We start from the raw sequence: 14,650 nt of genomic DNA, 5'->3' as shown, positions 1-14,650 counted from the left end.
TGAATGTGTTGACGATTGATCAGTGGAGTGTCTTCTAAAACATGAGTGAGGTATGGGTTTTCCAGGAAGTTTGTGTACGCCTGTCCCGTAAGTCTGTTTACAAGTACATGGGGTCCAACTAATCGATCACCAATGATACCTGCCCACATGTTGAGGGAGAACCGCACCTGGTGATGAGATGGAACAGTTGCACGTGGGTTTTCATACGCCCATACATGCTGGTTGTGGAAATTTGTTATGCCATCTCGTGTGAACTGTGCTTCATCTGTAAATAATACTAAGGCAGGAAAGTTCGGATTTACACCACACTGCTGCAAGAACCACTGACAGAACCTAACTCGTGCAGGTAATCTGCTGGTGACAGGGCCTGTACACGTTGCAAATGATAAGGATACAATTGATACTCTTTCAACAGTCTCCAGACAGTCGTATGAGGAACATTGACTTGCAACGCTACCCTTCGTGTTCTGATAGAAGGAGTCATGTTCACAGCCTCCACAATCTCCTCCTGTGCTTCTGGAGTTGTAGATCTTGGTCGTCCCCTTCCCAAACCAGGAGAGTTAAATTTTCCATACTCGCACTGACGGTAATGGAGACGTACAAATGTCTTCCGATCTGGACATTGTCGCTGTGGGTACCTCTCCTGGTACAAACGACGAGCCAGCGTAGCATTGCCGTCCGCCTTACCGTACATGAAGCGTATCTCTGCCAGCTCTTGATTTGAATACATGTCGCACAGTCTAACGCCTACACAACACTGAATGCAACCTTCGCCTCGGAATGAACCGTCAGAGTGCCCTCTTAATGTCTCCTTTGACGGCAACGACCTGCGGAAAGAAAAACGTTCTGGTGAATTTCAATGTTGTGAAGGCCATAACTCGGAAATAAAGCATTTCTGGACATGTGTTGTAATGAACTATTTTGATTGTCTACATGTGGGAAATACATACCTGAAATTATGCCCCGTATTTTTGAAACACCCTGTATATCGTATCATATATAATATAAATCCTATTCTTATTGTACATACAAGATTGAAGTGATATAACTGCAGATTGAAGGGGCAATAAAATATATTGAAATAAATAGAAGCCTGTTATGCGTTTTGTAATGAAGTGCACGATTCATTACAAATTAGACTGAAAGTGTGTGTAGGTTACAGCAGCGCATCGCCTGTTCACCTGTGATTACGCACCCGCACTCGGTCTGAATAGCAGTGATCCGTCCTTTAAACAGGGTTGTCAGAGTTCCTAATGGCAGAATCGATACTAGTTACTTTTTAAATTAATTTGCAATAAACCGTCCATTTTATTTAAAAATTAAAGGAATAGATCATTCCTTAGTTTCTGTAATGAGTAAAAAATCAGAATCGTGAGACTAGTACTTAACGAAAAAGACAATGCTAACATTTAGGGGAATTTTTTTCTGAGAAAATTATAAATTTGGCAGAGCGTTTAGAATAGAAAGTGTGGTAACTCGGCAAGGGTCTAATGGGACTTTTAAACCCCCTAGTGTCGCCACGGCAACTGAGCGAAACATTGGCGTGGCGATCGTTTTTAGACTCCAGTTTTCCTCTTAATACTGTGGACAGAACAGATAGAACTCGCTCTGGTATGGAATTAAACAGATAATTCTTGCGATTTTCGGTGATTATTATTGTGCCGTTTATGTGAGCGAGTAGTAATATGCCTAATTGTTTTGTTCTTGGTGTAAATCCTTTTATATAATCTATAAGGAAGTAAGACGTTTCTTTTTTCCACACAAAGACTAGTTTCAGAAGTGATGTAGAGCAATTCTACGGAGGCAGAAAACTGTATGCTCCTTCTTATATCTATAACATCCATTTTTCTGCGGTTTTGATAGTAAAAGTCGATAAATTTATTATTGACGGTAAAGAGGTAGGACTTCCACGGAAGAACTGGTGACCAAAATCGGATGCCATACCACATATTTTCCCGAAGTTGCCTCGATACCTTAAAAAATTAAAAGAGAAAATCTCCACCCAATCCTTTCTCATAACAATGCACCCTTACCAAATACCATCTGGCTATGACCAATTCCATCGACGCTAAATAACCCAGTAGTTCAGGCGTCTCAAGGCCAACGCATAAAAGTTGTTACAGAGAGCAAATGTAGATAGCGTAGTCAGCTGAAGAGATAAGCACAATACCCGAAGATAGCCGATCTTTGATTCATGTTCCAAGCATGAGCGAGCTAAGTTGTAATTGTCGCGGGAGAAATGCCCTGAGATGCAAAACGTCATAACTCCACTTTTTTTCTTATTTTGAGAAAATATATTTTTTATTAATATTGTCGCATATATACAACACAGATTAATATTTTTTAACCAGTGTTGCAGTTTACAGTAGGTATGGTGCTGGTAAAGTGTTATTTCCATGCTGCGCATAGTTTATTTGTAATTAAATTTTAAAAGTCGTGTAATTATGTTGTTTTGCAACTCAGTAAATAAAGAAGACTTACACTATTTCTCTTTATATTATTTTAAATTGAAAATAAGGAATTAATAAACTTACTGATATATAAGTATAAAATATAACTTATCATTACAAAGCTTTCCTTACTCAACAGTGTCCCATACTTCACTTTCACTATCAGTGTTATTTTATTTGCGTCATGAATTAGTGTTGAAATTATTGCTTTTATTTGTATAAATGTTTAGAAAGTGGAGTGCAAAGTACCGGTATGTCAAGAGACGTAAAGAAATTTTCATGAACAAACATTGTTTAAAGGCAGTAGGTTCTTTCTTTGTTAATAGCCTGGTTACTTAATAGGCCTACATTTTTCGTTAACTTCTAACTTAAATTTCCTTACAAAAACGGCGATAATAAAAGAGTCCCGTATTTTCGTGAGACATTTCTGCTGTTTTGCTGCCTTAACTCATAGGTGATTCAGTATTTCTACATGACCTTCTCTAAATAGACCTACCGATTATTGAACATGTATGCCGCGATGTGCGTCCTGAATTTGCTTCAGAAGCAACCTACAGCGACCTGCATCACATCTAACGATCTACGTTGGCGATCATCGCTGTTACGGTGCATCTACACGGTTTAACTTTTATTTCAACTTTACGCATTCAAGCAATGCATGCAAGATTGATAGTTAATATTAATTATATATACATAGTGAAGATGAAGTTCAAAACGGCGCGCCATATAGACACAAAATCTTCATGTCTCTTAATTGAACTCGCGTTTTAAACTTGATTCTTTCAATATTCCTCCCAGATTGCCTGCGTACGGCAATGGAAAATTGAACTGTGTAGATGCAGGTTAAAGAAACCGTGCGCCTTCATTTTAACTGCAAGGAACTCCAGGATGAGCGTCCGGCGATGATCGCCATAAACAAACCGTAGCTTAATGGTAGCGTCTAGCGCGTACGGACTCTACTTCAGTTTCCGCATGAGTAAGGCGGTCAGAACTCAACGACTCTTTCGGAGAAAATAAAAATACTGTGTATATACAGGTGTGCTGTATATGAAGCAGCATCAGCTTCTTTGTTGTGTGTACTTCATTTAAGTTTGAGTGTTTCAAGTTTATAGTCATTTATTGAAATTTGATTCATCGAATTTAAAATAAAAACAAACCTATTGTGAAAAAGGAGGCGAAGCTTAATTTACCTACAAAGGTTAGAAATAAAATATAGATTATATTAGTTAACTAATTACATCCAATGTTCTCTCTTATTTTTTAGGAAATTCTTCGTCGGAGTGTTTGGCTCTAATTAGACGTTCGTTGAAGTCATCCACAATGGCTACGCAAGGTTCGAATTTTGAAGGAAATGTACCTCATGTATTTGTAACATTGGGTGCCTCGGTAAGGAATGTTATTTCTGTTATTATAATCTGTAAGGTAATAATAATTAAATAGCATGGACTCATATTTGATTATATTTTCTTAACATGTGAAATTAACTTACCATACGCTTTTGCATTTAATTTACATAATTAGATATATTGCAACACTAGCATATAAATAATTGTAATTTTTCTAGAACCTAGTTGGTCATTTCTATTGTGGGTGAAGGTTACTTGTTTCCCAGCCACTATAGGAACTTGCTAAAATACCTTGAAAATGCGTTGGATTTATGGTATTGATTAGTAGAAATTGATGTGATCACTGGGAGCGCTATAAACCAACCCCACCCGACCCGCCCCAATTACGTACCTTACTTATATACGAAAATCGTCGTGCATGAGTGAAGAGTACGGCCATATTTCGTTAATGCAACAGTGGGTTTCATTGTCGCCAACATAGTAATAATACTACACATCTAATCAATCCTATCGTAACCTCTCTCATAATGCTACACATTTAATCAAACTTAACCTGTCACATTATACATACCTAATCTAACCTAACCCATCACATAATACTACACACCAGTAGTAACATTCCTCATGTTTAGTATCATTTCGTTTACATGTATTATTACCGATCCTGCTACACGTGTTGGTAGCCATCTAGTGGAAGTGGATCGTAATTTCAGGAAGAAAGTATGGCGTCTTTCATAATAATTATATTTAGGCCTAGTTCGTTCAGTTTATGTTTTGTGATATATGAAATGTGTCAATGTAATGATAATTCCATAAAAAGTATATATATTACAATAAGAATTGAAATGTATTGTGGCTGTGATAAAAGTATTGAAAATTCGTTTTTAGCACCACATTGGCAGTGATAAAAGTGTGCACTATTCGTTCAGTGGCCGGTGGATATTCTCCCTCATCCCCATTCTGGATTTATATACAGTATTGTGTCTTGTAAACATGTGAAATCTTCACTTGACTATGGAGACAGATGTCTCTTGCATCTAACGTAACAGGAATTGCCCCAAACATGGTTGTGCAGAACTAATTTTGTTCCCTGTAGTACATATTTTAAGACTTCATATAGATATTTAATGCATTAAGTATTTATTTTATTTAGGAATAGAAATTTAATAAGTCACTGGATTTATTGATGACATCATTTGACGCATAGTTTCGGTTTAGCTGATCAACTAAAGGTAGTATTCATTTTTTTCTTAAGGGTGATTTAGCAACAAAGAAAATCTACCCAACACTTTGGTGGCTCTATCGTGACAGACTTCTCCCAAACAATACCACATTTTATGGATATGCTCGTTCGAAGATGTCAGTTGAAGATCTGAGGAAGAAATGTTATGAACATATGAAGGTAAGAAAGATGTACTCTGTGATTTAGTTGTAATTAACATTAATCAAGTTTTGTGGGATACTTGTATGTGGACATGTGATTGTTTAATTTCAATTGCTTTCATAGCCTCAATTTCGAAATGTAACAAGTCAGAAGTATTCAAGTTACTTTTCTGTTGATTACTGCATTCATTTTTAGGAAATTCATTACCCAAAATAATTACGTAAACTCTGAAAATATGAATTTCACTTACTCTTACTGAATATTATGAAAGCAATAAATAATAATTTGCCTTATGACTTTAGAACTGTGAATTTTTTTAAGCCTGGACACTGTAATCTGACCTCTTTCTGGAAGTGTGTTCTTTGAAGTAACCTATTCCATGGTATATTAAAACCGTTTAGTAACTTAGATTAAAATACTTAAGATGCGGCAGTTTAGCTACAGAATACTATGGCAAATACTCAGAAGAAACCGTAATTATATCCTAATGAAATGAAAATGCTTTTTTGAACTTAACAAGGTCTACAAAGTGATTCATATTAATTTTGGTTTAGAAACATAGTGTGCTAATATACCGAGCCATCATTTTACCTGGACACGCTTTCAGCAGTGCCATGGCTGCAGGCACACACGGCTCACCTGCCAATACTCCAGTTCCCACAAGGTTGGCAGTCAGCAGAGCAGTTTGACCAACACACATTCTTATGCATCAAGATTAATTGGTTGAACGAAGAAGGCTAACTTAGTACCTTTCCTTTGCAAATTAAAATTGTGAAGATGCCTAACATGACAACCCTACACTAATTACTGTGTCATTATCAGTCACACACAATGATGTATGAGCGGTAGCCCCCGTCTTGCTGAAACATGCAATGAATTCGTTTTTCTTCAGTCAAGTGAGGAAAAATCTATTCTAAAATTGTGGATATGCTGAAAGTGATCCCAGGGAGAATGATGGCTCTGTATTAAAATTTAAAACATTTCTATGTTAGCAATGTACATAATACGAAATGTAAATATAAAAATTGAAACTCTGTCATTTGTAGAAGTGGAAGTGGAAAAATTCAATTATTTTGGAGCAACAGTAACAAATACAAATGACGCTTGGGAGGAAATAAACACAGAATAAATAAGGGAAATGCTTGCTATTATTCGATTGAAAAGCTTTTGTCATCTAGTCTTTTAAAACAAAACTGAAAGTTAGAATTTATAAAACAGTTGATTACCGGTTGTTCTGTATAGTTTGGACCTTGGACTCTCACTTTGAGAGAGGAACAGAGGTTAAGGGTGTTTGAGAATAAGGTGCTTAGGAAAACATTTGGTGCTAAGAGGGATGAAGTTACAGGAGACTGGAGAAAGTTACACAACACAGAACCATACATTGTATTCTTCACCTGACATAATTAGGAACAGACGTTTGAGCAGAACATGAAGCACATATGGGTGAATCCAGAAATGCGAATAGAGTGTTAGTTGGGAGACTTGAGAGAATAAGACCTTTGGGTAGGCTGAGACGTATATGGAAGGATAATATTGAAACGGATTTGAGGAAGTTGGAATATGATGGTAGGGACTGGATTAATCTTGCTCAGGATAGGTAGCAATGGCAGGTTTAAGTGAGGGCGACAGTGAACCTCTAGGTTCTATAAAAGCCATTTGTAAGTAAGTGAATAATTAATTAAGCACAATTTGTTAGCAATGTATATCACTGTATATTACGAAGGTAAAGTCAGAATGGTCACATGGAGTAAAGTCTTTTATTAATCTGATCCTAGCCTTCATTTATAATGGTTCCCCAGATATTGCAAACATTAATTTGTAAGTGGTAGATCATAAATGCAATTCACAGCATGTGCTGATATATATTGGTTTGCGAAAATAAGCTTGGAAAGAAATTAAGAGGAACTCAGTACATTCTTTATCTTAAGATCTCCCAGTGTAATAATTTTGGTGTTTTCATTTTCTGAATAACAAGTCATTAGAAGAAAAGTACAGTATTGAATCACAACTTATATATCACTTCCGAATCTCTTTCCATTTCTTCTGTTATATTTTCATTAGTATTTCTTTTAATGTAATGAAACTAAGGTCTGCATAATGAAATTCCTTTTCAGAATTCTTAAAGACATCAATTATGTAATTATCATTAGCATAGTTTTATGAGATTGAGACAGATAGACAATTTAAATGATTTTAGGACATTAAAAAATAATGAACTATGTATATGCAGCCCAGTTGACTGAATCATATGGATGAATGATGGTGATAAAATTTTACATGGCCACCATATTTTGTGTCAGTCAACTTATGGGACCTGTATATCTTCTTTTAGACACATTTATGCTTAGAATAATCTGTACGATACAGTTGTCAAAAGAAAAAGTGGCCGCTCTCTAGAAGCAAAGTTCCCTTTGTGTATCTTCGCTACAATTTGGAGACAGGTGATATTACATGTTGCTGGACCACGTTTCTTGATATCTATATTTATAATTAAAGTATTATGTGTGTTACTTTATAGCATAATGGTAGCGTTCTGATCTTATATTCATGAGGTCCTGTGTTCGAACACAACCTAGTGCTTTTTATGTTCTTTTTTGTTTTGTTTTCGAGAGAGAGAGAGAGAGAGAGAGAGAGCGAGAGAGTATATATACATAATTGCTCCTGTCTCTTTTATGATTATTTTAGTAATTAACATCAGGTTCATGAATGTATTATGCCATGACTTTATCATTACTTATTATGACATTATGGCTGCAAATTGAAAGATTTTATTCTCAACAAAAATATCTTTTGTGACATAAAACAAACTTACTGGTGTCTGCCTAAGAACATTCAAACAATTAAGGTTCAAAAAAGAAAACAAACAGCCACAATTCAATATATATTTAGTCTATATTCCCCACATCTCGATCACATCTTGCATGGAATCGACTAGCCTTTTCAAATAGCGACTGTTCTCAGCCACGACATTCCAGGCATCCTGAACATACATAAGTGTTTTGCCCATGGGCAGAGCTTTAACTGCAAACCCAGCTTTCTCCAGTTCCAGCTTTACAAGAATCACTTCTGTCATTCCTCATGACATGCCCCAGTCAACTAACTCTTCCTGCTGTGACTTAATTTGTGTCGCTGCTTTGACTTAATTTGTGTCGGGAAGAAAGGAGAATACTGTGATAGATTTATTCTGTGCTTCCATTCAATTCTTAATCTTCCATATTGTTATTCCTGCCTGTTTTTTTTTTTTTCTTCAGTAGGTTATTTTACGACGCTTTATCAACATCTATGGTTATTTAGTGTCTGAATGAGATGAAGGTGATAATGCCGGTGAAATGAGTCCGGGGTCCAGCACCGAAAGTTACCCAGCATTTGCTCATATTGGGTTGAGGGAAAACCCTGGAAAAAACCTCAACCAGGTAACTTGCCCCGACCGGGAATCGAACCCGGGCCTGTTAAGTGACTGAATTATTCGTTTTGGATCCAAATATAAGCTCAAAAGCTTGAAGTTACCAAGTTCCTAATTTTATGTCATTCTGGTTGCATTAAGTGGACATAATATAAATGGACGCATTCATTGGTATGGCTCCTCACTTCCTTATCAACATCATGTGCATTTAAGACATACTTCAGTGTGCAAATCCGTTGAGTCATTTCCTCACAAAGAAGAGTTTCTAGATGTTCTCTAAGATATTATCCTTTGTTATCACAGAGAGTGTTTTTTATGCAGTGTTCCATAACTTCTAGATACCTTTTTTTGTCATCAGATGTCTGTCTGTGCTATCGTAGATCTCCATTGGCTCTTCCATATTTAATGACCATGTCTATAATTTTTGCGAAATTTGATTTCTTTGAACACTTCAACGCAACTCATTTCATTCTTTGTGGGCCTTCCTTCTTTTACCCTACATAATGACATGAGCAATGAAATGGGTCTCATGAAGTGGGGTATTATAAGGTTCAGTTCCTACTGTTATTGGAAAATACATAATTTCAATGTAACACAGTTTACGACACTTTACTAAAGTACTAAAGAAATCAAATTTTGTTTTCTTTGAATGTGAATATTAATGCTTTATTTTCCCCAGGTAAAACCAGAAGAGGAAGAAAGATATGAAGAATTTTGGAAGCTGAACAATTATGTTGCTGGAAGTTATAACAAGCGTGTGGATTTTGAGATGCTGAATCAGGCCCTTGTTCATCATGAGAATGGTGTAGCAGCGAATAGACTCTTCTATCTTGCTTTGCCACCGTCCGTGTTTGAAGACGTAACTGTATTGATTAGGAACGCATGTATGGGAGAGAAGTAAGAAATTTTCTACATGTGTATTACCTACATCATTTTGTGCTATTCTCGTCTAAATATTCTATTATGTCAACATTGCTTCATTTCTAAATTAGTACAATTTGGCAAATATAATGATTTCGATTATTACTTTTATAATACTACTCTCTACATTATTTTCTGTGATTAATAGATTTAAAATTCATGGGTTCGAACCTGGCTGAGGGTGATGGTTTTTTTTAAGACGATAAAAGTCCTTAGCATGGCTTACTTTAGGAGGAAAGTGAAATGTCATTGAAGGAAGCCTGTCCCTGAATGAGAAGAGATGAGGTAAAATTTTCGATCGTCTCTGACTTGCATCAGAATTAAATTGTGGAGGTAGCACAGTGGGCATGAATGGGCGTCCTAAGTGCGTGTATATTTGTCCAATTGTAATACATTAATCCAAGATATTTTGCCTTATCATTTTTCACATAAATCACGTTATAATTCTACGTTTTAGCTTACTGCTAAATGGTAATTTACTTTAAGATCTTTTATGCACAAAGTGGTTTATATATACAGGTTGAACCTAAATTCAAGCAACAAACATCCAGGAGTTATAGAGGACGCCCAACTAAACCATTAGAGATCAGAAACCAATGGTCAGAAACCAATTATTCATAAGATACAAGATGCCAATCTTTTTCATTTGAAAACTTTTTATGCTTTATCATCTTAAGTTTACTTTATTTGCAACACTAATACATTTTAACAAACCTTAATTAGTTATAGTTAATAAATAATAAAATTAATATTGCAAAATTGTACATAATAAAGAAATTGACACATGAATGTAATCTCAAAAACATCTAAGAAAAACAAATTACTGCAGATTTTGTTCAAAATGTGTTCCTCCTGATTCGATTCTGGCTCTTTATCTCAATAATTGGCAGCCTGACTGTCGCAAACATATTAAATCATTAACTGCAGCAAAGACCTGTATAAGATCTTCGGCTGAAGCAACTGGAAATATAAGCTTTGCTCTTCATGTGACCCCACACAAAAAAGTCTAACGGATTAGATCAGGTGACCTAGCAGGCCAGGATATTGGACCACCATGCCCAATCCATCTATCATGAAAAGGGTTGTAAAGATATTCTAAGACATTGCACTGTTTGGATAAGCGATTTGTAAACAGTGTGCCTTACTTTCTGGACTGAGTTGAGGTACTGTTCGAGAGCCTTCATCCAACAGAAAGTAATTTTATTATTGGCTTCTTCCCTGGACACTTTCGTGCCCTGTTGCTAAGAAAGAAATGTGCGTGTGTGTGTGCGCGCTTTTATCAGTATGTTGTTCCATCAGTGTAAACATGCATTCCGAGCATGCGAGATAACGTATTTCTGTTATCATTTGTTTAAACTCTTAGTTGATATTAAAAATACTTCCCTCTGTTTCAGTAACATTTATTTACAACTTCATTGAAGAATTGGCAAATAATATTTTATTGAATTTTTACTTAAATTTCTGGACTCAAAACAAGTAGATCAGTTGTCGAAGTATGTACTGTTACTCTTGGGTGTTGTATTCTTCCATGGAAAATCTACATAATGGAATACGTAAATTTGAGGCTGATAGAGAGGAGCAGATTAAAATATTGATAAACAGTAGTTGAGGAACAGAATATGTTGATAAATTTATTTATATTTCTTCGAATTGATCCCATTATATAGCATTGGTATTAGCTACTTAAATTAATGAATGCATTTTCAGGGTGTAATATCTGTCTCTCTATTTCAGGGGCTGGACCCGAGTAATTGTTGAGAAGCCATTTGGCCATGATGCAGATAGTTCTCAAAAGTTATCAGATCACCTATCATCATTGTTCAAGGAAGAACAGCTGTACCGTATTGATCACTATCTTGGGAAAGAGATGGTTCAGAACCTTATGACACTAAGGTATGGTTATTAAATTGAGAAGATTTATACTCGTATAAGACAAATAATGTGTCCTTGACGTATTTTGATTCTATTTATATTTGCCGCTAAATTTCTGAAATAGTATAAAGTTTTGTTTCAAATATAGTGTTGTTTCCTTTATGATATCATGGATATTCGTTTTTTCAGACCACAAATTTTAAATGTACTACGTTCTCATTCATTTTTTCCGAGAAATTATGCACTCGAGTAAGAAAATGCAATTAATCCTTCCTTGATTTTTGATGTAATGCAGTAATAAAGTTCAGCCCATTGGAGTGAGATAATGGTAACCGTCAATTGGTCTTCAGCATAAACTTACGTTGCCATTATTCATAAATAAATTTAAGAATAACAATAATTCATATAATGTGATTTCCTGGCTTATAGTTATTAGTTCAGACAGTTCCTGAAAATAAAGCTTGTTTACTCTTGGTGCAAACGCAATTTTAGTAGCATGCTGAAGTAGAAATATAATTGTGGGTTACCGGTACCATTATCTTGTCCCAAGGGACTGAATTAACAGACGGAGAAATGTTATACTTCAAATAATCCCTTTGATTATTCAGAACTTACATACACTCCTTGGGTAATTTTTAATGTACATATTTTTCGATTCATGTAGGTTTGGCAACCTTATCTTCAGCCCAACTTGGAAGAGGGAATGTGTCGCTTCGGTGCTCATTTCATTCAAGGAGCCCTTTGGGACAATGGGACGTGGTGGCTATTTCGACCAGTCAGGAATAATCAGAGACGTGATGCAGAATCATCTGCTACAAATTTTAAGTTTAGTTGCGATGGAGAAACCAGCCTCAGTTCATCCAGATGATATACGTAATGAGAAGGTAATATTAAATGTTGTGACGGAATTCATAGAACCAAATTTGAAGCACTCTTCTGTATTGTGTCGATATCAAAGAACCATGTAGACTTTCGTGACAATATTTTATTGTTGAAGTAAGAACATAATGGAGCTAGTTCTTTTAGTACTGACATTTAACATAATATGAAGATAGTAAAAACATGATACATGGTTATCATTTATGATAGTGATATGCATGTTCGTAAATATAAATGAGAGAAATCTGATTGTGCAAATCAAGCTTTCAGGTATAACTCCCTGTAAAGTTGATTTGAATAATTTTGAGAGAAAAATTGTTCCGGGGCCGGGTATCGAACCCGGGACCTTTGGTTTAACGTACCAATGCTCTACCAACTGAGCTACCCGGGAACTCTACCAGACACCGATCCAATTTTTTCCCTCTATATCCACAGACCTCAAAGTGGGCTGACAGCTGTCAAGCAACCAAAGTTGAGTGCAGACTAACTCTGTGTGACTTAAATTGTGGCTTTCTGTTAACGAACAGTGACATGTATTATGCAAATCAAGCTTTCAGGTATAACTCCCTGTAAAGTTGATTTGAATAATTTTGAGAGAAAAATTGGATCGGTGTCTGGTAGAGTTCCCGGGTAGCTCAGTTGGTAGAGTGTTGGTACGTTAAACCAAAGGTCCCGGGTTCGATACCCAGCCTCGGAACAATTTTTCTCTCAAAATTATTCAAAAATTATTCATAGAAATCTGATTGGTTTCGAAGGCTTTTATTTCCTCGTGTTTGAAAATATATTATAAACAGTAAAACAAAGTTTAAAATATGAATTTGCATCATATTTTCTTTTTTGTGAGTGGTGAAGGGACCTAATTCTCTAATTCCTACTTCGTTGCAGTATGGTGCCTTAGTTTCTGAAGGCTCTCTGGAAATGTTTGAAATGTTTATCATTGTACAGTTTTCTTAAGTACCAGTATCGGAATTTTGTTGAATAGATGGAAATACTAAGTTACCGGCATCTACTCTGCTCATAATTTTTAAATTCAGAGATTGAAAAATAGATCCTTCAAATTTCTCTGCCGTCATTTCACAATTTTCCATTATCATAATACTTCGAAGAAATGTGCGACTTTACCAGAAAGCATTGAAGTACATATATAAATAACACCTTGATCTGAAGGCAGATTAAGCTACTAAAGAAAGTTAAAAAAATTGAAATAAATGCGCATTTATATTTTTTATGAAACAATTTTTTTTTAAATTCGAGAATAGTTTCATAGGAAATTCTAGATAACCAAATTAAGGTGCACAAAACTATGCAACTGCTTCGTAGTCAGATTGTTGTTTTCATTAAAGCACAGTATTTTATTTTCTGCACAAATATTTTCTTACATACCAAACTTTGTATTGTGATGTGAAAGATAAATTGTCGAGAATATAATTTAAATTCTTTTTCAGTAGGCAGCTAGTAGAATATGCTCTTAATTCGCAGCTATGGACGTTTGATAATTTATTTTAGTGAAGAGTAACAATATAGATTTCTCATTGTCATGAACTTAGCTTCATCACAATCACACCGGTCTTAATACTTACTATTGTCGCATCATAGATATACTCATGCTTTTGAAGATGACATGTAGTTCATTTAAAGGTAAATAATGTTAATACACCCTTGTTTTGAGTAATGTTACGTTTTGTTATGACTGAGTATTGCACGGATAATCACTTTTGTGAGTTTACACTAAAGCTTTGCTTGATTCACCATTTAAACACTGCACGATTATGAGTGTTTATACTTAACAATCAATAACAAAAACTGAAATTGGAAAGTAGTATAATAAATTATAATAAGAATGAATGAATGAATATTTATTAACTACAAATGAATATTCACAATGATAGTTACGGGAAAAATAACGATATGTAAAAACAAGAGAAATTAAAGAAATGTAGAGTAGGAATATAAACAAAACAGATCGACAGCAGCAAATAATATAACTAACAAGAGAATATAGAATCAAAAGTCGATAGAGAGATATGTTGTTGTACTTCTATACAAGGTGTCCCATTTATCTTGATCACCCTAAATAACTTTTTACAGAAGCACCAAATGTAAAATTGTTTCATACAAAAGGTGTACCACTGACAGGGGGAAATAATACTGATGGGGAGGCAACCTTGTAGCATTATTTATTAATGAGATACAAGTTCTAACATTGTTTTTTTAAATGGCACTAAGTATTTGTTATTCAGTATTTCAATTAAGCTCGTCAAGACCTGTCCAAAAGTGTATCACAGTGGGTTATTCTAATAAAGAAAACGTTAATAAACAGAACGTTATTTGATCCTTGACAGGCATGGTTCCTGTGGATTGTACATGCAAAGGAAATGATTTTACTTTAAGTTGG

At 35.2% G+C, this 14,650-nt stretch overlaps 1 protein-coding gene across 2 annotated transcripts in view; it reads left to right on the top strand.

Annotated features, from left to right (window-relative positions):
- The window catches only part of Zw (glucose-6-phosphate 1-dehydrogenase Zw), a 93,825-nt gene that overhangs the window by 65,594 nt on the left and 13,581 nt on the right, over positions 1-14,650 (top strand). For both annotated transcript variants that reach the window (XM_069836995.1, XM_069836996.1), the window contains exons 2-6: positions 3,715-3,836; positions 5,052-5,198; positions 9,263-9,480; positions 11,239-11,397; positions 12,041-12,260. In XM_069836995.1, coding sequence (XP_069693096.1) covers positions 3,715-3,836; positions 5,052-5,198; positions 9,263-9,480; positions 11,239-11,397; positions 12,041-12,260 — 866 coding nt within the window. The remainder of the gene's footprint in view (positions 1-3,714; positions 3,837-5,051; positions 5,199-9,262; positions 9,481-11,238; positions 11,398-12,040; positions 12,261-14,650) is intronic.

This window comes from Periplaneta americana, chromosome 10, assembly GCF_040183065.1.
Source record: "Periplaneta americana isolate PAMFEO1 chromosome 10, P.americana_PAMFEO1_priV1, whole genome shotgun sequence".
Classification (NCBI taxonomy): Eukaryota; Metazoa; Arthropoda; class Insecta; order Blattodea; family Blattidae; genus Periplaneta; species Periplaneta americana.
This window is presented reverse-complemented; position numbering and strand designations above follow the sequence as displayed.